The 25,927-nt window shown below is 44.6% G+C and overlaps 1 protein-coding gene across 1 annotated transcript in view; it reads right to left on the reverse strand.

Moving 5' to 3' along the window:
- LOC145350708 (chitin synthase chs-2-like) overlaps nucleotides 1–25,927 on the reverse strand; it is a 206,058-nt gene that overhangs the window by 94,706 nt on the left and 85,425 nt on the right. The window contains exons 7-8 of the mRNA XM_080199914.1: nucleotides 21,579–21,641; nucleotides 10,900–10,950 (exon numbers count right to left, since the gene is read on the reverse strand). Coding sequence (XP_080056040.1) covers nucleotides 10,900–10,950; nucleotides 21,579–21,641 — 114 coding nt within the window. The remainder of the gene's footprint in view (nucleotides 1–10,899; nucleotides 10,951–21,578; nucleotides 21,642–25,927) is intronic.

Consider the following 25,927-nt stretch of genomic DNA (forward strand, 5'->3'; position numbering starts at 1 on the left):
CAAAATCCATGATGTACTCTTCCATGGACTGGGTGTCTTGTCTCCTAATCCTGTCTAACATCACTCATCTTTCATGATTCTCCAAGAACTCATCTTTCTGGTAAAACTTAACCAAGTATCGTAGCAGGAGCTGTAGCCCTTCTTCTCTATTTAGAGCATCTGCAGTCCAATTGGAAAATAGTACCAAGAAGCCAATGTAAGGGCCAAGACAACAGTCGCCAAGAGAGGCATTTCGACACGGGTGAAAAACTCTGGGTGAGGAATTTCACAAATGGTCCTGCATGGATAGAGGGAGCAGTTGAGTCCAGGATGGGACTGGTATGCTATTGGGTACATGTGGGAGAGATTGTCTTAAGGAAGCACCTAGAGCAAGTGCAGACCTCGAGTTCATCGCCTGTCTCAGAGCTGACTGCGAGCAGGGGGCTAAAGAACGAGGGGCGGCTTCTCCGGGATCCAAGATGGACACCAGCCTGGGACCCTTGCAGTACTGTCCCTCAAGACATCCCCATGGTCCAATCCTGGCCCACACAAGCATTTCCGGGCCAGCCCTGTTACCGCCCCCACCGCCCACCCCCCACCCGTCCCAGAGCACTGCGATCTCCAGCTCCCCCCCCCCGGCAGTGATGATACCCCATTCCCCTCCCCTCCCGGAAAACTTGCCCCATGGAAGGCGGGCTCCCCCCAGCAGACCAACCCCCTAGCCCGCCTCAATCACTAGCCTCCCTCCAGCCCCAACCAATCCCAATGCAGAATGACAGTGGGGCCCCCTCCTACCTCCAGCGATGGGGGGGGGGGCCTGTCCATAATAGGCTCCTTGTCCCTGTCTCTTGACCCTGTCCACTTGGCACTGCCTAATGCTCGGAGAGCAGTGTCAAGGTGGCCTGTGGCATGGGCACTATTCCCCTTGGGCAGTGCCAGGGGTACAGGCTGGCACTTCCAAGATACCCCTGACTAGGGGGCACCACCTCCCCAGCATCCAACCCCTGGAGATTCCTGATTGCCTCCCTTCACTCCAGCAGGATCTCCCATTAGTTCCCTGCAAATGGAGAGCCATTCTAAACCCCGTCAAAGTGAAATACTGGCAGGGTGGGAGATGCTATTGGGCCCAGAGAATTCAGTCTCGGGCCTGATTGTGACATTTAAGTTACATTAAAAAATAGATTAAAATCGCTTACCTTGTCTTCCCGCTGGTTTCCAGTGTGGTCCTGATTGTGCCTGCTCTCCAGCTGTAGGAGACACACATGCATCGGGAATGCATGCACAAATCCTGCAAAATGGCTGACACGTACTTCTCCCAGCTGATGAGCCAAAGCACTGGTGCGTCGCGATGGGAGAATCGGGACCCACATTTCAGGATTTGTTCATGCACTAAGTGACTAAGATACCAGATTTGGACTCGCTAAAAAATCAGCTCTGAAACTCTCCCATTTTCAGGCTCATTCTGGACTTAGAATTTTTTCCTAAGTTCATCGTCATGGTGTTTTTGATAGGCCTGTCAGAAAAGCTGCATGGAGGATCTGGCTCCAAATTGGTACAGTCTTTGTGCAGATTTGGCACCCTTCTTTTCCAGCATGTAAGTGCTGGCCAACACCACTAGAACACTTGTGAACTCAATGATAATGCAGCATCTGAAGACTGTTATCTCAACTTCCTTTGCAGCATAAACTGAAGTCACCCAATGTCTGCATGCTGCATTGGAAGCTCTCACTGAGGCTATGCAATCTCAATTTTTTTGCAGACTCAGGCTGCTGCCATCATGGCTGCCGATACTAGTGTTCAAAGGGTTGGCAGGGTGTCACAGCAGCCCAGCAATCTGTCTTCCGACAAATTACGAGGGTTGCTGAGGCACCATCCCAAGGGAGTGGCAGAGGCCCCGTGGTGCACAAGATGTTCCACCTTCATTCATGCTCCCACCACTGTCATTTTGCTCATGCACCTGTTGACTAGCAAGCCCGGACTACCCATGCTGAGGTGGTGCCATTCAAAGCTGAGTCTTCTCGAGCCAGAGCTGCTCAAAGGTATTCCACAAGATCATCTGCAGTCTTCCCTTCCAATGAGAGTCAGCAGCCTTCCACCAGCCATGCTGCAGCACTGGGTAACACTGTGTAGGAACTTTAGACCTCACAAATGTATTTACATGAAAAGCACTTAAGTAATGCACAGAGGTGATTAGCTCAGTTTTGTATGGAATACTGAATGGTTTGTTTGATAAAGTTGGTGTAGAAAGGTTGTTGAGGTGGCTTTTATTTCAGGATTCTAGCCAAGGGGACATTATGGTGGTCAACGACCATCAGGGAAGATAGGGTTGTTAAGGAAGATAAGATAGGACTGTTGAAAAATGAGAATTTTGCCATTATGTTTACTGGAACCACAGTCAGGTGTGGCTAGTTTGAATAACCTGATTGGGCAGAGGATGTGCTGTTGTCTCCCCTCCTACTCCTCTTCCTTATCTTCATCTTCCTCCCCTTTCTCCTCAGCTCCTCGCCCAGTTGGCAACATTCATGATGCCAAGGTTGTGAAGGACCATGTGGAATCAGGATATCCAGACTGACAAATACTACAAGGCTCTTCTGGACTGGTTCAGACAGCAGAAGCATTGTTTGAACATTCCAATAGTCCAGTTAATGATATTTCTTGTGACAACATGAGCCTCATCATATGTACACTGGAATGTATGGTTGTGTTGTACACCCAAAGTCATAAAATGGCTGGCCAATGATTTGCCCTTGTCACCCAGTTGCCACCCTCTAGTTTGACATGGTGGCTCCAATCCTGAGGGAACTGATACAGACTACTGCCAGGATTCCAATGTTCATTGCATAGTGTGCTGAGCATGGGTCACCCATCAGCTGCACATTCAGTGAGTGGAGCCCTTTGTGGTTTCAATACAGCTTTGCAATTAGATACTGTGTCCACAGAGCCAAGTGCCTGCAGTTGTTGGCACATTGCATCACCAGTGTGCTTTTTATCCTGGCAAAGCCGTATATGTGCTACACCCGATTCTCTGTGGAGAGAAGACACTCTCTGGTATACAGAGCATCAGTTACCTCCCTTAGGCAGCAATAGATGTTAGAGATGCTGCCTGATCCAACCTGGAAAGATCCCAACAGGTAGAAATTCATTGCCACAGCCACCTTTACAGTCACTTGAGAGCTGCCTTTGCCCAGCTGAGTTTGCAGGTCTGCCTGCAAGAGATGACAGATTTCCGTCAGCACTTTCATTGAAGAACATAAATAATGTGCAAACTGCTCCTGACTGAGAAAACAGAAATATTCCCTGAATACTGTAACTGGAGTAGGTAAATTAGCTCACTTGGCTAGACAGCTAGAGTATGATGCACAATGACACCAATGGTGGGGGTTCAATTCCCATGCTGCTGTGGTGTTTCATGGAGACCCTGCTTCTATTCCTTGGCCCACACTTGTGGAATGGTGGCCCTCAAGCTACAAATTGCCAAAATTCTCTCTCTAATGGGGAGAGATGCCTGAGTCCTTTGAGACTATGGCTAGATGATGATGATGATGATGACTACAGACGTATAAGGCCTCTTGATGACAGCCCTACTCACTCTGTGGACAGCATGTTCCTCTTGGTTGCCTCAGTCTTATCCTCTGGAATCTTCCTCCCTAAATGTCTCCGTCTCCATTTCCTGTTTAAAACTATCTCTTTAACAACACTTTCAGTCCTTTGTCCCAGTATCTCCATAGGTAGTTTAGTGTTAGAATTTGTCTCATATCACCCCTATCAAGCACTGAGGGATGCTTTACTGCGTTTTGGGTGTTATATAAAAATAAAAGTTGTTATCTTCAAGAATACGTTAATTTAATAATGATGGATCATCTGGCCTTTATAGAACCAGCCCCGTTTTTTAATGTATTTGTTTTTTGATCTTCCATGTCAACATTTCTAACAGTAATGTTTCCTGATTTTTTTTCTTTCTTTAAATTTTTGTGCTTAAGGAGCAACTAGACAATACATGAATAGGATCGGAATGGAAGGATTCCGACTCTGTAAGTGGATACGGTTTTAGTTTAGGATCATGATTGGCACAGGCGTGGGAGGGGCCAAAGGGCCTGTTCCTGTGCTGCACTGTTCTTCGTTCTTTGTTCTGAAGCCACATGACCCAGCTCTACCTTTTTCAGAAATCCTTCCATCACAGGATAGACTTTTGTCTTTGGATGATAATCTGGCAGAGTGAATAATGTACAGGTTGCAGGATCTCCTCAATTATTATTTGTTAACTAATGTTAGGAGATACGTTTATGGAAGTGGTTGCAATTGATCTAAGGATATGACTGCTTTGTCAGAAATGCAGAAATGCCCTAAGACACCCAAGCAGTTGGGTTATTGTACAAATAATCTTAGGACCTCATAAGCAGCAGTAAACCACTGCATACTGATGGTAGTTGTCATAGAATCATAGAAGCCCTAAAGTACAGAAGAGGCTATTCAGCCTATCAAGTCTATACCAACTCTCTGACAGAGTATGTTACCCAGGCCCTCTCCCCCACCCTATCTACATAACCCTATACGTTTACCACTGCTAATCCATCTAACCTACACATCTTTGGACACTAAGGCAGCTCCTAAAGATTGTACTCCCCTCTTCTGTCCTGCCCTTTGATCTTTTTTAAAAATTGGACTGTAGTTAGTACTCTGTACAGACAAGAGTTCCTAGAAATAAATCTGTTGTTCTTTGTGCAAGCCATATCCTTTCCTTTTGTGTAAAATCCACAAACATTAACAAAGTTAGGACATTACAGACTGCTCACATCAATCATTTTATGACATCAGCACTGCATTATTGGCGTAAAATGTCTTTTTAACAAACCCAATTGACCCTTGTTTATTTTTATACAGCAAGCGAGTTGTTGATTTGTGGTAAGTCTAGGATCATCGGCAAGCACTTGACACTTCTTTATCGTGTGTAAATAAACAACGAGCTATTAGCCAAATAGATCTCAGCTGTCAAAGAAGTAGTGTTTTCCTTAGCTTGCATTGTTTCACAAAACTAATGGAAGTTTGGGGTTTCAGTTAAGCCTCAACTATGCAAGCTGCTCACACTCTTCTCCTACACTGGCAAAAATTGGACCACTGGAACCATGGAATTGGGTCTTGTCTGCAGTGTTAAAGATCTGTCCACTAGCACTGACCATCACAAAATCTTACTCTCCAACAACCTAAACTATCAGGAAATTTAATTCAACTTCATAAATTCAATCATGACATAACAAACAAAAAGCTTGTTCATTCCTTTTGTGCCTGTCTTCCATGAAACTTTGAGGCAAGGGTTGGATTGTGGTGAGGGGAGCCTGTGAGTCAAAAGAGTTTGAAGAATGAGGGAGAAGTGGGATGAGAAGGAGGATCTGATGTGCAGATAACCTCACCATTGGTCCCTTCAGTCCTGTCTGAACCCGTCCCCATAATGGCCAGCAGTGTCTCCTCCACAAGCTTCTTAAAAATTCATTTACTGTATGTGGACATCACCAGCTGGGCCAGAATTTGTTGTCCATGACTAATTGCCTCCAGAGGACTTTTGAGAGTCAACCACAATGCTGCGGATCTGTGTCTCATGTAGGCCAGACCAGGTAAGGATGGCAACAATCAAAAATAGTTTTGTGATCATCATTAGACTTTTAATTCCAGATTTCTACTGAATTTGCATTTCACCTTCTGCTGTGGTAGGATTTGAACCCTGGGTCTCAGGCTTTGCCCTGAGTCTGTGGATTACTAGAATAGTGTCAATACCATTATGCAACCATGTGCATAATACATACCTGCCAAGCTTCCTCCAGTTCTTTCTTGCTGCTTTCTATTCTGCACCATCTTTGTCAAACCTGAAAGCTAGCTGGTGAGGGACTGACAAGTGGATTTCTACCTTTACTCACTTAAAGGGAGGAATTTTACGAGATTTTTTCTAAGTGTTGGGCAGGCGTGAAACTAGGAGAATTCCAGATCCATTTTTCGGTGGGTTTTCAGGCCCAATCTTATGTACTCTGTCTTTAAAATTGTGGGCGAGTCTGTTTCTCGCTAAAGTCGGGTGGTGGGGAGCTTAACATGCTTGACAGCCTGTAGAGGGAGGTTTGTGCATGTGCAAACCTCTGATGCTGCACATGTGTGTTAACAATAGCAAGATTCTGACAAATATAGCTGTCAGGCCTCTGCTACTGCAGGCAGCCTCGAGATGCAACCCCTGTCCCCCTGCCTCCAAACAGATCACAGACTCCCTCCCTCACCAATTGTGGACGCCTCCCTGCCACTGATCGCACTGCCGCTGATTCCCCCACTGATTGCAGCCCACGCTCTCCCCCACCGATCGCATGCAGCGTGGCAGTGGGCCCCAGTGGGGCATTGCCATGGTACCAGGGTGACACTGCCAGTTTGACACCACCCATAGAGAATCCCCGCCTTGCCTCAGCCTCCCAGGGGTGCGTCAATGGGCTTCTGGTTCCATTGGTGAGGCCAACACGACTGTTCCGCGCTCATGGGGAGCAGGAGTTTTCCTACCGGAGAGAACCTCTTCCAGCGAGGTCATATAGGCAAATGAGTCCGGACGATTGACCACCGGGCTCACTAAAGAAATGTGAAACACTATTTCAGTAAATTTCAGGAAATTAACCAGCCTCTCACCCATTCCGGCTGACCGTGCTGGAAATCTGGGTGCCTGGTGCTCCGGTGTGTTGCCTGCCTGGTGCTCGAGTCCAGGATGTCTCATCTGGGCTGCAAAGGAGCCTGGAGTGGGAGGCTGAGAATCCGGTCGTCGTGATTCATGTAGGTGCCAACGACATAGGCAAAATAGGAACTAAGGATCTGCAGAGGGAGTATGATAATCTGGCAACCGAATTAAAAAGCAGAACCAACAAGGTGGTTATCTCTGGATTACTACCTGAACCACATGCGAATTGGTGCAGGGTAAACAGGATTAAGGAGATGAATGCGTGGCTCAAAGATTGATGTGGGAGGAATGGATTCGAATTTATGGGGCACTGGCACCAGTATTGGGGCAAATGGGACCTGTTCAGATGGGATGGTCTTCGTCTGAATCGTGCTGGGGCCAGAGTCCTGGCGAATCGTATAACTAAGACTGTAGATAGGGCTTTAAACTAATTAGTGGGGGGGATGGTGCAGGGGTGGGGGAAATTACAAAATATAAAGTAAAGGAGAGGGTATTTGTGCAGGTTAATGTTCAAGATGTTCCACTGATTAAAGGAGTAGGGGACACGAGAGAGGTTAGTGGCGTTTCTACAAATAAGGTCCAGATAAAGGCTGGTATAAAGACACTTCACCTGAATGCACGAAGCATTTGGAACAAAGTGAATGAGCTGATGGCGCAAATCAGCACGAATGGGTATGATCTAGTGGCCATTACAGATACGTGGTTGCAGGGTGACTGGGACTGGGAACTGAATATCCAGGGGTATCAGGCATTTAGGAAGGATAGACAGGAGGAAAAAGGAGGTGGGGTAGCTCTGTTAATAAAGGATAATATTAGGGCAGTAGCAGGAGAAGATATAAGCTCCAAAGAGCAAAACGTGGAATCGTTGTGGGTGGAGATGAGGAATAGTAAGGGGAGAAAGACACTGGTGGGTCTGGTCTATAGGCCCCCAAATAATAACTGTGAGGTGGGGCGGGCTATAAACAAGCAAATAATTGATGCATGCAGAAACAGAACAGCGATAGTTATGGGGGATTTTAATCTGCATATTGATTGGTTGACCCAAATCGGATGCAGTGGGCTTGAGGATGAGTTCTTGGAATGCTGTCGGGATAGTTTCCTTGAACAGTATGTAACGGAACCTACAAGGGAGCGAGCTATCTTAGACCTGGTACTGTGTAATGAGGCAGGTAGAATTAGGGATCTTCTTGTGAGGGATCCTCTTGGGACGAGTGATCATTGAATTTCTGATGCAGATGGAGGATGAGAAAGTAGGGTCCCAAACCAGTGTTCTCTGTTTGAAAAGAGGGGAGTATGATAAGATGAGGGTGGAACTGGCAAATGTAGATTGGGGGCGCAGAGTGGTTGGAAGGACAGCTGAGGAACAGTGGAGGATTTTTAAGGAGATCTTTTTCAGTACTCAGCAGAAATATATTCCGATGGTAAAGGAGGACTGTAAGAGAAGAGATAACCAGCTGTGGTTATCGAAGGAAATGGAGAGTGTTAAATTAAAAGCTGATGCGTTCAGAGCAGCTAAAAATAGTGGGCAAGTAGAAGATTGGGAAAGATTTAAAAAACAACAAAGAATGACGAAGAAAGTGATAAAGAAAGGAAAGATAAAGTATGAAGCTAAACTAGCTCTAAATATAAAAAATGATAGTAAAAGTTTTTACAAATATATAAAGAGGAGACTGGCTAGAGTGAATGTTGGACCCTTGGAGGACGAGACGGGGGATTTAGCGGTGGGTGACGAGGAAATGGCTGAGGCTTTTAATAAGTTTTTTGTGTCAGTCTTCATGGAGAAGGGCACAAATAGCTTGCTGAATATTGAAGATAGAAGGATGGTAGGAGATGAGGTCCTTAATGCAATTACCGTCATTAGAGGGATAGTGTTTGATAGACTAACGGGACTGAAGGTAGACAAGTCCCCGGGACCGGATGGAATGCATCCCAGGGTTCTGAAAGAAATGGCAGAGGTGATAACGGATGCCTTGGTAATTATTTATCAAAATTCGCTGGACTCTGGGAAAGTGCCAGAAGATTGGAAAACGGCTAATGTTACACCGCTGTTTAAAAAAGGTAGCAGACAAAAGGCAGGGAACTATAGGCCAGTTAGCTTAATGTCTGTAGTTGGAAAAATGCTAGAGTCCGTCATCAAAGAAGAAATAGCAAGACACCTAGAAAAGAAAGGTTTGATCAAGCAGACGCAGCACAGATTCGAGAAGGGCAAGTTGTGTTTAACAAATTTATTGGATTTCTGAGGATGTGACTAGTGCGGTAGACAGAGTGGAACCGGTGGATGTGGTGTTTTTAGATTTCCAGAGGCATTTGATAAGGTCCCAGACAAAAGGTTGCTGCAAAAGGTTAGGGTGCATGGAGTTGGGGGTAAGTTGTTAGCGTGGATTGAGGATTGGTTGTCTAACAGGAAGCAGAGAGTTGGAATCAATGGGTGCTATTCTGGATGGCAGTTGGTGACTAGTGGAGTGCCACAGGGATCAGTGCTGGGGCTGCAACTGTTTACCATTTACATAGACAATCTGTAGGAGGGGGCTGAGTGTAGGGTAACAAAATTTGCTGATGACATGAAGATGAGTGGAAAAGCAAATTGCATGGAAGGTGCAGAAAGTCTGCAGAGAGATCTGGATAGGCTGTGTGAGTAGGCGAGGACCTGGCAGCTGGAGTATAACGTTAGCAAATGTGAGGTTATCCACTTTAGTAGAAATAATAGTAGGAGGGATTATTATTTAATGGGCGAAAAGCTGCAGCATGCTACAGTGCAGAGGGACCTTCCAAGAGTACTAAGTAATACGAGTAAGGAAACAAAAATGGATGTTCGAGTTGAATTCTGAATGAAAGAGATTGAAGGTAGATTGGTGTTGTCGTGAAAAGAATTGTGTAGTGGATGACCCAAGTGGGAGCAGTCAGTAGAATATACATTTTGAAAATCTAATCACTCACCATGAAAAACTCAACTGCAACTGCAAAACTGCATCCAATTTCTTGGAAGAATTCTCTAGACATTGACCTTAGTGCTATACGTTCCAACTGCTACTTGATTGTCTGAAGGGTTTACTGACCCCTGCACTTACAGAGCTTCTCTCTACCTTTTTTATTCATGCAGGCATTGCTGACTAGGCCAGCACTATTGCCCAACCCTAAATGCCCTTGAGAAGGTAGTGTGAGCTGCATTCTTGAATAGTTATAATTCATGTGGTATAGGTGCACCAACAGTGGTGTTAAGGCAGGAGTTCCAGGGTTTCAAGTCCACGGTGAGTGACTTGAAGGGGAACTTCCAGGTGGTGGTGTTCACATGTGTCCGCTGCCCTTGACCTTCTAGATGGTAGGGGTCATGGGTTTGGGAAGTGTTGTCTATGTAGCCGTGCTGAGTTCCTGCAGTGTATCTTGTCAATGTTGTCACTGTTCATTGGTAATGGAGGGAATGAATGTTTGTGGAAGGGGTGTCAATCAAGCAGACTGCTTTGTCTTGCACAATGTCAAGTTTCTTGAGTGTAATTGGAGCTGCACTCATCCAAGCAAGTGAAGAGTATTCCATCACACACATGATTTGTGACTTGTAGATTGTGGATAGAATTTGGGAAACCAGGAGATGAGTTACTCACCACAGGATTCCTGGCCTCTGATCTGCTCTTGTAGCACAGTAAGAAGTCTCACAACACTAGGTTAATGTCCAACAGGTTTATTTGGTAGTAAACGCCACTAGCTTTCACACTGCTGCTCCTTCATCAGGTGAGTGTCCAACGCCACCATCTCCACATCATGACTGCTCTTGTAGACACAGTATTTATATGGCTAATCCAGTTCAGTTTCTGGTCAATGGTAACTTCCACCAAGGTCTTCCACCAAGACCTTCAGTGCATTGTTTGAATGCTTTGGTCTTTCCTCTCTCGTATGTTCAGCTATTGTTCAAAGTACCACAGCCCAGACAGAGTTTTGAAGAAACTCCCATCACTTCTTGCAGCTACAATGTACCTCCACTTTAAGAGGTGTTGTTTGCCTAAAATTGTGCTAACAACTCGCCATATTAGGTCCCTCATTGATGTATACAACCATGAACAGCATGCAACAATCACTTAAAACTGCAAACAACATTAAATTTACTGCCTGCCACCCAATGAAAGGACATGGATTATTTCATGCATGTCCATTTTAGGGGTTAGCCAATTTTTCCCAATAAGTCTGTCTCAAATACTTTGAATGTGCAGTCTTATGGGTGAATCACTTACTTGCATTCTCTGATTTAAAAATCGCAGTTTTTGATTCAGCAACTCTATTTCCTAAAAGAGAGAACAAACAGCACGATAAATAAATGTGCAAGGGTCCAGTATTTTGTTATTAAACAGATTTCATATTTGTTTGTGAAAAATAGAAAAAATAGAAACATAGGGGCAATATGGCGGCACAATGGTTAACACTGCTGCCTCACAGTGCCAGGGACTCAGGTTCAATTCCAGCCTTAGGTCACTGTCTGTGTGGAGTTTGCACATTCTCCCTGTGTCTGCATGGGTTTTCTCCGGGTGCTCCGGTTTCCTCCCACAGTCTAAAGATGTGCAGGTTAGATTGATTGGCCATACTAAATTAACACTATTATCAAGTGGATTAGCAGGGTAAATATGTGGGTTTATGAAACTAGGGCCTGGGTGGGATTGTGGTCGGTGCAGGCTCGATGGGTTGAATGGCCTCTTTCTACACTGTAGGAATTTTATGATAGGACTGAAAAGTAGAAGAAGGCCATTCGGCCCTTCTCGCCAACTCAATCATTCAATAAGATCATGGCTGATCTGGTTGTAGTTCAATTCCACTTTGCCATCTGACCCCTCATAATCCTTGACTCACTTATCTAGCAAAAATCTAACTCTGCTTGAATAAATTCAATGGCCATGCCTCCACTGCTCTCTGGGGAAAAGAATTCCACATTACCCTTTGAGAGAAAGGATAAATGTTAAGAAGTTTTTTCCTGCTGTAACATATCTGTAGATATGTTCCATCTTGAGTTAATTTTGCTGATTTGAGAACTCCAATGAGGGAGGACATTTCAAGACACAGTTTATAGCTGGTAAAGCTGGCTAATCCTTTAATGGTTTGAGATATCTCTTGAAGTTTTAAGCTAACAAGTTTGACTGGGTAGATTTTCATTGGGGGGGTGGTGGTAAAGATAGTAGAACTATTAGCAATTTGGCAGTGCAAATTTAGTTTCTGACAAATTACCATCTTTGTTGAACAGTGATGAACTATTTATTTTCAATATTTCAAATATATTTTTTAAAACAACCACTGTTTTATGTACCTGGTCTAATTTCAGACTTTTCCTGAAATCTGTCTTTCTCATCATGGTGAGCAATGCGAACAAGCTATTTTTCTATTTTTTCACAAACAAGTACCAGCTGAATCAAGAACAGTTCCTTCCCTGTTGCCATCAGATTTTTGAATGGATCTACCTCGCACGTTCTCTACAACGTAGCTATGAATGTAACATTTCATTCTGCACTCTGTCCTTTCCTTCTCTATGTGCAGTATGCTTTGTCTGTTTTGCATGTCAGAAATAATAATTTACACTGTATACTAATACATGTGACAATAATAAATCAAATCAAATAATATTGGAGAATACATGCTCCTCATTTCCAACACTCATGTGAACAGCAAGGTCAGCTGTAGCTGAGATAGATATACTTAAACACAAAGGGAGCGAGAGCAGCGCAGTAGGCTGGGAGACATCAGCAGCGGCTGTTGTGCAGGCTTCCCACTAAGCGCCTGAGCCTCCGTGCGTCTCCCAGTCTAAATTTATTAGCGTGAACTGAAAATCAGCATGGCGGCTATTTACATGCTTTACCATATCTTTACATATGATTACAGGCTCGCAACCAAATTCGCTTCCCCCCCCCCCCCCCCCCCCCGCCACCCCCGCTGGCATGATGTCACGCTGGCGGTGCTTACAACTGCTCTATAAAAGTCAGGACCTGGCATAACAGTACTGAAGAGGAGCAACAAAGTAAGTGTTATGGAGCTGCAGCCCCCAGAGTGAAGGTGGAAGCAGAGCCTGCAAAGTTGCTGGGTGGGGTGGGGAAGTTTATTTTTGCTCGAAGTGCTGTCCCTAGGCCCAGGGCTGTTCTATTTTTCTGATTGTGGGGTGGGGTGAGGTGAGAGACCTTACTGAGTGTTGGTGGGGTTGCTGGTTCCAGGCCCAGAGGTGTTGAATTGTTCTGGCTGTGGCATGGGGTGGGAGACTTCACTGAGTGCTGGGGTTTTAGGGAGGTGGGGGAGGATGCCATGCGCTGCTGGAGGGCTCATCAAGTTAGGCAGCTGGTGCTCCAAGCAGGGGAGCTCATGTTAACACAGACACTCACACTGCAGACTTTGCAGTGAATGGGAACCCATATTGTGATAATCAGGAGGCTCTCCCTACCTTGTGTGCCTGACCTACAACATATGCCTGGAAGGGAATGCTGTAGTAGTCCCAATGGCAATGCTGCACCTGCACACGAACCCTATATGCTCTCACTACCTGCCTTGGCCATGATGCCAATGGCAAGCAATCAATTCAGGTGACACATGGCATCCAGATGGTGTTGTGTTGCCAGCATCCACAAAGGGGGACACTGGACCCAGTGAGGGAATGGGAGGGTCACAGGATAGTAAAAAAAATAGACATGTATCTATCTTCCTTTCTCTCTCTCTCTCTCTGTAACCGCCATGGTGCAGGTGGATTTCAGACTGATGGATATTGGGATGGCCATCACAGTGGCAGCTGTTGAGGAGGAGAAGGTTGAGGAGGTAGAGGGAGTCACACAGCCACTGCAAGGCCACCCAGTGCCAAAACATGCAGAAGGAGGGCGGGGGCTGCCGGTGAGGCCCAGAAAATCACAGTGCAGTCTCCCACGGCGAGGGAAGGGGGGACACGGGGGGGGGGGGGGGGGGGGGGTGTTGTGGTGGACTGCCAGGGTTGGGGGCTAGGTAGGAGGATGTGGAGACAGAAGCTGTGCAGGACAACGAGGTCCTTTGAGGGACTGTGTGCAGCCATGTGCTGCTGAAATTTGTGGCATATCACAGAAATCTGTGCACAAATGTAATGTTCTATGTTCTATGTTCTAAATGTGTCTGCCAAATTATGGATGTCTTGTATGCCCTGGCAGGCTAATACATCAACTTTGATGTTGGCCAGACGTAGCATGAATACTGGGCTGCAGGCTTCGCTGCCGCTGCTGGCATGCCCCATGTGCAGGGGGCTGCGGATGGGATGCACATCACCCTGCGGTTCCTGCAAGGTAAGGGACAACCATTTATAAACAGGAAGGGCTTCCACTCACTAAACATGCAGATAGTCTGCAACCACAGATTGATCATTGTGCTGGTGTGTGCATGGCATGCAGGGAGTGCCCATTACAGCTATGTCCTGAGGTGTTCAGACATCTCTGGGATATGAAGACTAGCCCAGGCTGCAGGTTTGGCACATGGGGAACAAGGAGAAGACCAGCTACAATGAGGCCCACAGTGCTATCTGGTCCATTGTAGAGTGGTGCAGAGACCTGATTAAAATGCAGTTTTGGTGCCTGGACCGTTTTTGGGGTGCCCTCCAATGCAGACCTTTGCGGGCATCCTACATTATAATTATGTGCTGCATACTCCACAATATAGTGCAGCAGTGGGGAAACTTTCTGGAGAAGGAGGAGAATGAGGATCATCAACTGCAGGATGTGGAGGAGGTGCACTATGAGGAGCTGGAGAATGGAGGCAGTGATGGCTAGAATCCGGCAGGGCAGAGCAGCAACAAATGCTTTAATTGCAGCAAGGCTCACCTCGTTGCTGTCTTGCAGTGTGGTGGTTGCTCCCACCATACCCAAGGAGACACTGCAGTCGCAACCTATCCAGCCCTAAGCTGGTCCCTCAATCCTCCTGACCCTTCCCCCCCACCGTTTTTCACTCCCCTCTCCACTGTAACCCATGAGTTCGGGGGACAGATGCCAGGTGATGGTATTTGACAAAGGGTCCAGTGAATGCTGTGGAAAATAGGGCTGAGGGGCCAGTATCATGCAGCATAGAGGACTGTGCCTCAATGCATGGGATCGAGGCGCACTCATCCCTGTGGGGATAGAATCAGAGACAGATTATTCACAGCTGTGGGGTGCAAAAAACAATGAATAGTGATCTTAACAATTACAAAAACCTTCACTCTGACTATTACTGACCTTCACCCATGCTGTCTTAACGATCCTACAACTTTCTTATCTTACGTGGCCTACTGCTACACCTAGGTGATGCCCCAGAATGCACACTGGAGGTGGAGGCACACGCTTGTTATCCACACCCTGCGAAGCACTTGGCAGGTGTGCCCTGGGGGGACCAAAACTTGGAGGGCCCCAGCCAACTTGCAGATGGCATTGATGTTTCTGTGCCACCCTATTCATCCTGTTGGCCTGGAGATGCCCTGGTGTGAGGAAGAGGGTTTTCGAAGGTGTGGGGATATCCAGAGTCTCCTGGATGGAAGGCCCTGGCATGAGCTCTAGCCTTCTTCCGCCCTCGTGTTGCCTGTAGACCCCAAGGTCACTCTGTGGGATGCCAGGGCAGCTGGACTGAGCTCTACAAACCTCAGCATCACCTGGGTTTTCCAGTCCTGGAAGCCCAGAAGAATCTGCCCCGTGGTCTGTAATTCCTCAGCTTTGACTCTCTGAGACTGAGTCAAGATCTAGAGCCCCTCCGTTATAGTATTCTGTGAGCTGCCAAGCCCTGGAATGTTCTCAGCATTAGCCCTATGAGACTGGGCTAAGTTGTTGAGGCCTACAACCCAGAGCCAGCAGTGTCTCCAGAGTCCCTGCGAGAGCACTAACCATGACAAGCTGTGAGTCCAACATGCCTCCGGCACCCAGTGTACCTCCAAAATGCCAACAACACCCTCAGCCGTGGTCTGCTGTGTCTCTGCCATGGCCCGCTGTGTCTCCAGGATAGCCTGCACCCTGTCACACATGAAGCCAAATTCCTGACCCAGACTTTCCACTGCAGATGCCACCCCAGCAGTGTTAGCATAGTTACCACACTGTGCCAACACCACTTCCTGCGACACCACTCTGTTTGACTCCTCTAAACAGCCTTGCAGTTGCAGCATGGTTGCTGACAGCCAATCCACAACTACCCAGGTCTGCTGATGTATCGCCACCAGCTTCGGGATGACCGATCCCAGAGGTCTGGCGCCTGGCTCGGGGTCAGCTGAATCCTCGTCTCCAGCAGACTTCCGTGTGTTTGAGCCTTCGGATGTTCCCACCTCCACCCAATGTGGATCAGCAGCTGTGAAGTGCTCACCAGTAAGTGACCCAGAGACCTCACCACTAACATGCGCCACCATTGTGATTGACACAAAACACCAACAATGGAGTCTTTGATGCCTGTGCTGAATCATGCGCTATCCCTGGAGGATTTCTCAGGACTTCTCTCCACGGTGTCTTTTGAGGTGCCCTGGGGAGTCTCTGCAGGAGGAGTGCGGGGTGGGGTGGGGAGGAGTGGGTGGGGGGTGACATCATAAGGGACTGGAGCATCAGGTCGTCCCCTGTAATAAGTGCAGCATGGCACTTACTTCAAAGAAGATCTTAGATATAAGATTAAGTGGCAAAGATTAGTGGAAACCTAGAGGATCGGGAAATCTTTGAAGATTAGCAGAAGGCCACAAAAAAAGCTATAAAGAAATAGAAAATGGATTATGGGAGCAAACTAGCTTAAAATATAAAAACAGTTAGCAAAAGTTTCTACAAAGATATAAAATGAAAAAGAGTGGCAGAAGTAAACATTGGTTGTTTAGAGGACGAGAAGGGGGATGTAATAACTGAAAATAAAATGGCTGAGGCATTGAACAGGTATTTTGTGTCAGTCTTCACAGTGAAAGACACAAATAACATGCCAAAAATTGATGACAGGAAGGCCATGGCAGGTGAGAAACCATCTAGAAACTACCTAGAAACTATCGTTATCATGAAAGAGGTAGTGTTGGGCAAGTTAATGGGGCTAAAGGCAGACAAGTCTCCTGATCCTGACGGAATGCATCCCAGGGTACTAAAAGAGATGGCAGGAGAAATAGTAAATGCACTAGTGGCAATTTACCAAAATTTGCTGGACTCTGGGGTGGTTCCCGCAGATTGGAATACAGCAAATGTGACACTACTGTTTAAAAAAGGAGGTAGACAAAAGGCAGGTAACTATAGGCCAGTTAGCTTAACTTCTGTAATAGGGAAAATGCTTGAATCTATCATCAAGGAAGAAATAGCAGATATAAATTGTCCCATTGGTAAGATGCAATATGGGTACATGAAGGGCAGGTCATGTTTGACTAATTTGGCGGAATTCTTTGAGAACATTACATGTGCAGTGGACAATAGGAAACCTGTAGATGTGGTGTATCTGGATTTCCAGAAGGCATTTGACATTGCTAGAGGGATAGAGTTTAAAAACAGCGAGATTGCGTTGCAGCCGTATAAGGCGCTGGTGAGGCCACACCTGGAGTACTGTGTACAGTTTTGATTTCCTTACTTGAGAAAGGATATACTGGCACTGGAGGGGGTGTGGAGGAGATTCACTAGGTTGATTCTGGAGTTGAGAGGGTTGGCTTATGAGGAGAGACTGAGTAGACTGGGGCTATACTCATTGGAGTTCAGAAGAATGAGGGGAAATCTTATAGAAACATATAAGATTATGAAGGGAATAGATAAGATAGAAACAGGGAAGTTGTTTGTGGGTGAAACTAGAACTAGGGGGGCATAGCCTCAAAATAAGGGGAACCAGATTTAGGACTAAGTTGAGGAGGAACTTCTCCACACAAAGGGTTGTGAATCTGTGGAATTCCCTGCACAGTGAAGCAGTTGAGGCTACCTCATTGAATGTTTTTAAGGCAAGGATAGATAAATTTTTGAAGAGTAAAGGAATTAAGGGTTATGGTGAGTGGGTGGGTAAGTGGGGCTGAGTCCAGAAAAAGATCAGCCATGATCTTATTTGAATAGCGGAGCAGATTCAAGGGGCCAGATGGCCTACTCCTGCTCCTTATTCTTCTGTTCTTATAGAATGTATAGGATTCAACTGATGCTCACTTGCATGCTGGACAATGACCTGGCTGTTGGTGACCATTGGAGGTGTGTTGGAAGTGAGGGCGTTCAGGTGGGTTGTATCGGGGCAATGCCTCGCCACTGTGGGGTGCTGATTGGGGGTACCACAGGGGTTGTAGCCAGAGAAGGGGGGGAGAATGAGACCCTTGGGGTGTCTGGGGATGGTTTCTCATTGTAAGCACAGCATGTATTTTGTTTCAGAAAGGGATCCATACTCACCCTTGCTACCCGAAGAAGGTCATTCATCTTTTTGCGGCACTAGTCACCGGTCCAATGTGCCAGTGCATGGGCAATTACAGATGCAGCCATAGCCTCCCAGATACAATTGGCTGCACAACCCCTTGGGCGATGTCCTTCAATGGGGTACAGCAGCTTGCGCCTCTCCTCCACAGCGTTCAGCAGCCGGGCGGGTCTGCTCACGATCTGAGAACGTGGGAGCACATCTCCTCTGTGCCATCTTACTGGCGTGACTGCCTTTGTGTCCATACTTACAGCTTATATACAAATGTCTTGATAAGGAAGTTGAGGTGCAGTCAGTTTGGGTCACTCATAGGCAAGCTGGGTAAATTTCATGGTGAATAATAAATGTACAGACAGCCTGGTTTCAATAGAGAGGGCGCCATCTCCAAAGGTGTTGATTGGATTAACTCAACCAGGTATTGTGTCAAGGTGGTGGTGGTGGGTGGTGGGTTGGGGGGGGTGGTGCCAGGATGGTAGTGGTGGTGGACGATGGAGGTACAATGCTCATGGGTTTCATTTTGGGCCGGGGGAGATGATGGAATCCAATGATGTCCAGATCTGGAGAGATGGGAAATCCAGTGACGTCTGGGTCAGGGTGAGGGATGGAGAGTCCAGCAATGTCCAGGTCGGGGGGAAATCGTGGAGGTCAGGGATTTCCGGATTGGGAGGAAGGATGGGGAGGCCAGCGAAGTCCAGGTCGGGGGTGAGGGAGGCTGGGAGAGGCCAGCAATATCCAGGTTGGTGGAGGGAGGGAGAGATCATTGGGGGTGGGGGGTGGGAATGGAGAGGCCAGCAGTGTCTGGGTCGGGGGTGTGGGGGGTTTGGGGGAGGCCAGTGATGTCGGGTCGGGGAATGGAGAATCCAGTGTGTCCGGATCAGGGGGATGGTGGAGTGCAGCAATGTCCAGGTCAGGATGAGAGGCCAGCAATGTCTGTGGGGGGAATGAGATGTCAACAATAAAACGATAATGATGAGGGCAGCGGTCTGTTGGTATGGGAGGGGAGATGAGAGGCCAGCAATGTCTGTGGGGGTGGGGGAGTGGTGTGGTGTGGGAGGCCAGCAATATGTGTTGGGGGGGGGTGGTCATTAAGAAACAAGCGATGTCCGTGGGAGGTGGGAGGTTAGGTGGGGGGGAGGTGGGGGTGTTGAGAGGCCAGTGATATGTGTTGGCGGGGCGGGGGGGGGGGGGGGGGGGGGGGGGGGGAATCGGTGAGAGGCCAGCATGCCCGTTGTGTGGGGGAGGTGGGGTAAGAGACCAGCGATTTCAATGCTGGGACGTTGTGTGTATCAAACTCCCAGAGATCGGTATTGAGTGTTGGCTCTCTCAGTGCGCTGATTCCAACCTCTTCAGTGGGAATAGGGACCGCTCCTTGATTTTCAGAGTGAATCCCACTGGGCACTCTGCAGTGCTCAGAGTGTCAGAGATTCATTCTAGAAATCCCACTAAAAAAATTGGTGCGAGTTACTCCCATTTTCCCACAAATCGGGGATTTAGAATTTTTTTGGGAAAATCCCAGCCAAAGTTTTACTCTCAACTTATGGTTGATATGGTTCCAAACAGAATAACATGGTAATCACATTCCACATTGTCCTTTCTGATGTGGCTGTTGATGTCTTGGTTTGTGCGTGCATTGTAACTGACAATCCATGGCATTTAGCTTTTTTTTCACTCACCATGCTCTTTGTTTTCTTCTAAGATCAGTTTTATATTGACTTTTTGATCCAATGTGGAGATTCTAGTTATTTGTTGTAGGCTTTATATACCTTTGTTTTATTTATTTAAGTTGGGTGCAAACTCCAAATGCAAGGATGATCCAGAAAACCAATAACATAATGTAGATCAGCTTGAGAAACAGAAGAGTGTAGTGCAATTATCAGGGAATAAATCTCTGGCTCTTTTTCTTCAGGGGTTGAAAATGGCACATTTAAATCAATTACGCAATACACAATATAACTGCATAAAGAAAAGCCCAGAGCAAAGCAGGCATGTAGCTTTCTGTTATTTATTTATGGGGTGGAGTCTTTGCTGGCATTTATTGCCCATCCTTAATTGTTATTCAGCATGTGCCATCCTGATCGCTGCAATCTATATGATGTAGATACACCCACATTGCTGTTAGTGTGTGTCAGAATTTCAACTCTGTGGCAATGAATGAACAGTGATACATTTCCAAATCAAGATGATGTGTGATTTGGAGGGAAACTTTGAAATGGTTATGGAAATATCTTTATGGTATCATCAGCAATTACTGTGTCCAAGTTACTGGTCTTAACAGGATAAACAGATGTCCTTTGCTATTTCTTTCTCTAATTACTGCATCAAAGGCCTTTGTGATTATCAGTGAACATTCTACACAAAGTCTACAATTGCTCCAGGCATTTCTGCTGTGCATTCTAGATCAAAAAGACTATGCAAACAATTCCAAGGGTTGTATGAACATATGCCATCTTTATGAAGCACTCAAGTTGTAGATGCAAATTTTTGCATTGGCACTCTATGATATTGGTCACTTGTTTAATTTAACAAGGATTTTAGAGTCATATTGCTTGATTCCTCTTATACATGTTGAATGTATTCAACTCCTTGAAAGCTGATCTCACACAGTCCAATGGGGGTGGAATTTTATACCAGTGAGGTTTTACATTCATCAAATTCAATGGATATTTGAATGGTCCACAGCATTTTACAGCCCCATTCCTGCTGTAAAGGGGTGGTAAAATTCCACCCATTGTTTTCTTGCTACTTCTTTATGTAATTATCACTTAGTGTTAACATGTAGCATTGTGCAGATGGTCAAGTAACCTTATTCATTGTTCAGTTTTTAAAGAAGGACCAAGAAATGTTGCCTAAAATAGCCATCTTCAAACAAAATTGGCTAACTTACCATAGCCAACAAGGATCTTCATGTCAGATCGAAATGGGAAAAAGCCTCGAATGTTAGAATATCATTTGGTACTTTTAAAAATCCAAAATCCTCCACAGATTATTCTTGAATCCAAATTCAGCTTTGCATTAAATGTCATCTGCCTTGAGTCTCTTAAATTCACCAGTCCTTATAATCTGGCTAAAGCCCATCACAATTCTCCTCACTGTTTATTGTACTATATTTTCAAGTTTTGTGTCATCTGCAAACTTTGAAATCATGCCCCTTGTATCCAAGCCTGGATCATTATCATCTATCACAAAGATCAGTGGCCCTAAAACAAAAGCCTGGTGAACACACCTCTTCTGAATGAGAAATATGTCTTCAGGCAAGATTTTCCCTACAAAGATCAAGGCTATTTCTTGGTCCCAAACTTCACCCAACTCTGCTCCCATGAGGAGTCCCTCATTTTGATTTTCACATGAGCATCCTCTTAATTCATCTGAAGATGGGATTGCCCTCCAATTAAAGACAGTGGCAGGCTCACAAAGCTGCAGGACCAATTAGAAACTTTCCACGTTCAAAGGAGCAGCAAGCGGCAATAGAGGGTAAGTGAGAGAGACAGAGAATGTGTGGTGTCTTTCTAAATTTAAAAAAATAACTTTAGCAACTATCAATTATATTAGTTAAGTTCACTTGTTGATTCTAGAGAATGTCTACCTCATTTAGTTTGTCTTGCCGTCTCATCTTTATTTCTGGTACCAGTTCCTCTATTCTCTCAATCTGAAAATAAATGATCAAAATGTAATTAGCGACATTTAATGGCATTTAGTGGCATTTTGCTGGGAAATATACAACAATTACTTCCAGGATACCTGCTGGAGAAATTCATAGTAGGTCAGAGAAATGTCAAACAATTAGGGATTTAAGACACTAACAAATTACCAGCACTGAGTAAAATGACCTCAGATCAGACTTACAGTCTAACAAGGGAACTGTCTGCATGAAGGTGATACAAACTCAGTAAGAGATTTAAATAAGTATGAATTTGAACAAGTATTTCTGATTTAAACATGTATTTTGGATTTTAAAATATATTTTAGCTGTATTTTTAAAGTAATTGTAAACTTTAGCCAAAAGTAGGCAGCTCCAATGGTATGATGGGATGAAGATTTAGTGAGACAAACCACATTCTTTGGAACAATGAAACCACAAAATGTGTATAGTTTTATCAGCAAAAGTTACGAACAATATGGCTCCCGAAGCCACTTTATGAATAGGGCTGTTCAAGATGTCCTGATATGATAGTTCTTCTCAAACATGAGAATTTCAATTGTCTGGTTTGGCCATTAATGTAAATGAGTTAATGGAAACAGTAACTTTGACCTTTGTAGCTAAGCATCTGGGGTTGCTAAGTTACAGGGAGAAGATTCTACAGATCAATGAAATCCCATGATGTCAGAGGGTAGAATGTAATCAGCTAAGGTGTATGACATCTGTTAACAATGATTGATTTGTGCTAATGATGACTGGTTCATAACTAATGGGAAGGTGGGAAAAACAAACTTGAAGAAGGTATAATTGTTTTGACGGATGTATTGTTACCTCAGAGTGGTATTGGAATGCTCAAGGCCTTCTCGTCTAGAAAGGTACTGGACTGTCCAATACTCATGTACCAACTGACTCAAGAATTGCTCTTCCCTGTGGCTATCAGACTTTTGAATGGATCTACCTCATATTAAATTGATCTTTCTCTACACTCTAGCTATAACTGTAACACTACATTCTGCACTCTCTCCTTTCCTTCTCTATGTACGATTTACCTGTCTGTATAGCGCATAAGAAACAATACTTTACACTGTATGCTAATACATGTGACAATAATAAAGTAAATCAAATCCTCTTCAAAGCATTTCTGTCTCCTTTCGTACATCTGCCCCTTCTTTCCATTCCCATTTCCTCTTCACCACCTCCATTTCCCATCTCCTCCCCTTGCTCCTGACCCAATAAACAACACAGAGGCGCATTGCTTGCAGGAAAGAAATTGCATTCATCATCTTGTGACCAAATGGTGATAGCAGCAGCAATTGTACAGTAGTGAAAGAGCAATATTAACTAAGCTCATTCAAGCATTGGGCCCTGATTCAGCACAGCTTTGATCTATTGGAAAGCAGATTTAATATCTAACAATAATACCAATAAAATTTTGTTTCACAGTTGTATGTAATCAGTACCAGGTGTGCTGCAGCTAGCAGAAACATATCTTTCCAATCTGGTATTCTGACTCTCTATGGCAGCAATCTGAGCATTTATTATGGAAGCTCGACTGTCCTCAGGGTATTTGTCACAAAGACCTCTAATGCAGGTGTCCCTTCATTGAACTGACATGCATTCAATGGTAAAGTTTCCAACATACAGCATATGCTTCTATTGCAAGCCACCATCTGTAGCATTGCAGCCCTAGTGTTTCTCGTGTATTCAGGAGCACTTGAGAATCGTGTAACTTCTGTCTCCATGGTTGTATAGATGCAAAATATTTCCATAGAAACTTGCTTCAGGCAATTTCTGTTGAAAGGTCCATTGATATTGTTCCAAAGAAGTGTCAATCTGACTGTTTGCATTACATCAAAGTCAATCAGTTATACAAATAAGCTCTTCTCATATTATCCATTCAGCTCATTTGGCCCCAAGAACAGGCAGTGTGTAGTCTAATAATTTACGTTAATCAAAGAATTAATTTTGAAGTCTTTGAAGTCTTATCTAGGTATCATTTGAATTTGAGACTTTTAAAAGATCCTCGCTGAGCTAAATTGAAAATGGACAGATTTCTGCGGCTGTTTTTAGTTAGATCCATTGTGGCAAAATGCACTACTTTTAGTAATCTAGCCTAAGAGAACCACCCAAAATAAATTAAACAAAGATTCGTATCATTGATGTTTAGCCAAAACTGTAACACTACATTCTGCACTCTCTCGTTTCCTTCTCTATGAATGGTATGTTTTGTCAGTATAGTGCACAAGAAACAATACTTTTCACTGTATGCTAATACACATGACAATAATAAATCAAATCAAAATGGGGTATTATTGCTGTATACAAAATGCATGTTTATCCACAAGTCAACAAACACTGCACACAAATAATTTGTTTTGAATGAAGTACTTCCACAATTCATAGGACACATTGCAAAGCATTCTTGAACTGCAATTACTTATTTTTGTAAAATATATAACTGACTAAATTTGATTTGATGTAAACATTGACAGGTGAGAAAATGGACTATTGAACAGAAATTGCCTGAAGAAAGTTTCTACACGAAAGCTATGTGAAACACCAGTGCAGAGAAAAATTTTAAAAAACTACATTGTGCTAGTAGTACCAGTACTACAGATACCATTTTTGTACCAAAGTGGAGTTCCTGCTGATTTTGCTCACTTGCAGCATGGTCCACACCATCTTGCTGAGGTCATTTACAGCATATACTGGAAGCATATAAAGTCGACAAATTATGACATCATTTAGTGTCTAATGCTGGTTTAACACTTGGATCACCAATTTCAACTTTGTTACTTTAGCTAATGGCCTCTCTTAAATAACTGAATGTACATTCAACAGAAGGAAGACCTGAGTCCCTTTGCATCACCAATACTAGTGCAATTTAAAGGGACCATCAACACCTTGCAGTTTGGTTGCTGATTACTTCACATTGGCTCTCTATGAATTTGTGGAAGTGCTGAATTATTTACAGTTGGTGAGGTCAATAGGTAGTGGTGCTATAAACATACATATGAACACAACAAATATGGAGCCGGAAGAGGCCACTAAGACCCTTGATCCTGCTCCATCCTTCAATAAGATCCTGGCTGATTGTAACTTCAAACCCACATTCCTGCCTAACTCAATGATCTTTCACCGCTTGTTAATCAAGAATCTTTCTAGCTTTGCCTTAAAAATATTCAAATATTCTGCTTCCACTACTGTTGAGGAAGAGATCTCCAGAAACTCAAGACCCTCTGAGAGAAACAAATACTCCTAAGTTCCATCTTAAATGAGTGGCCTCTTATTTTTAAGCAATGAGCCCCAGTTTAGAAGAAACATCCTCTCTACTTCCATCCTATCAGTATACTCAGGATCTTAAAGATTTCAATCAAGTCAACCCTTACTCTTCTAAACTCTAGTGGATACAAACCTAATCTCTCTAATTTTTCCTCATAAGATAACCCCTCCATTCCTAGTATTAGTCTAGTAAATGTTGTCTGCGCTGCTTCTAACGCCTTTCCTTAAATAAAGATACCAATACTGTACACAATACTCTAGATATGGTCTTACCAATGTCCTGTACAACTGAAGCATGACCTCTCTACTTTTGTAATCAATTCCCCTTGCAATAAATGATAACATTCTATTAGCTTTCCTAATTACTTGCTGCAGCTGTATACTAGCCTTTTGTGATTCATGCATTAAGATATACAGATCCCTCTGCATCTCAGAGCTCTGCCATCTTTTGCCATTTAGATAATAAGCTTTTTTTATTCTCCTCGCCAAAAATGGACAAATTCACATTTTCCCACATACTCTGCCAGTTTTTGTCCACTTACTTCACCTATCTATGTATCTTTGTGACCTCCTTATGTTCTTTTCACAATTTACTTTCCTACCCATCTTTGTATCATTAACGAATTTAGCAACCATATCTTAAGTCCCTTTGTCCTAGTTTTTGATATAAATTGTAAAAATTTGAGGCCTCAGCAATGATTCCTATGGCACACCACTCATCACATCCTGCCAATAGAAAATAACCCACTTATGCCAATTCTGTCTCCAATTCACCATGATGTGGATAAACCAGGTGTTGTCAGACTTCTTACTCCAATTCACCAGCCAGTCTTCAATCCATGCCAGTATGTTACTCCATGCACCACGAGCTTTTATTTTGCTCAATGAACTTTGATGTGTTACCTTATCAAATGTCTTCTGGAAATCCCTGCAATCTCCCATCACTGGCCCACCAGTTCTCTCACGGCCCAACCCCTGCTCCCCCAAGTATGTCTGGGTCAGCCTCAACTCTC

Source organism: Carcharhinus amblyrhynchos, chromosome 12 (genome assembly GCF_965287045.1).
Source record: "Carcharhinus amblyrhynchos chromosome 12, sCarAmb.v2.hapA, whole genome shotgun sequence".
In the NCBI taxonomy this organism is placed as follows: domain Eukaryota; kingdom Metazoa; phylum Chordata; class Chondrichthyes; order Carcharhiniformes; family Carcharhinidae; genus Carcharhinus; species Carcharhinus amblyrhynchos.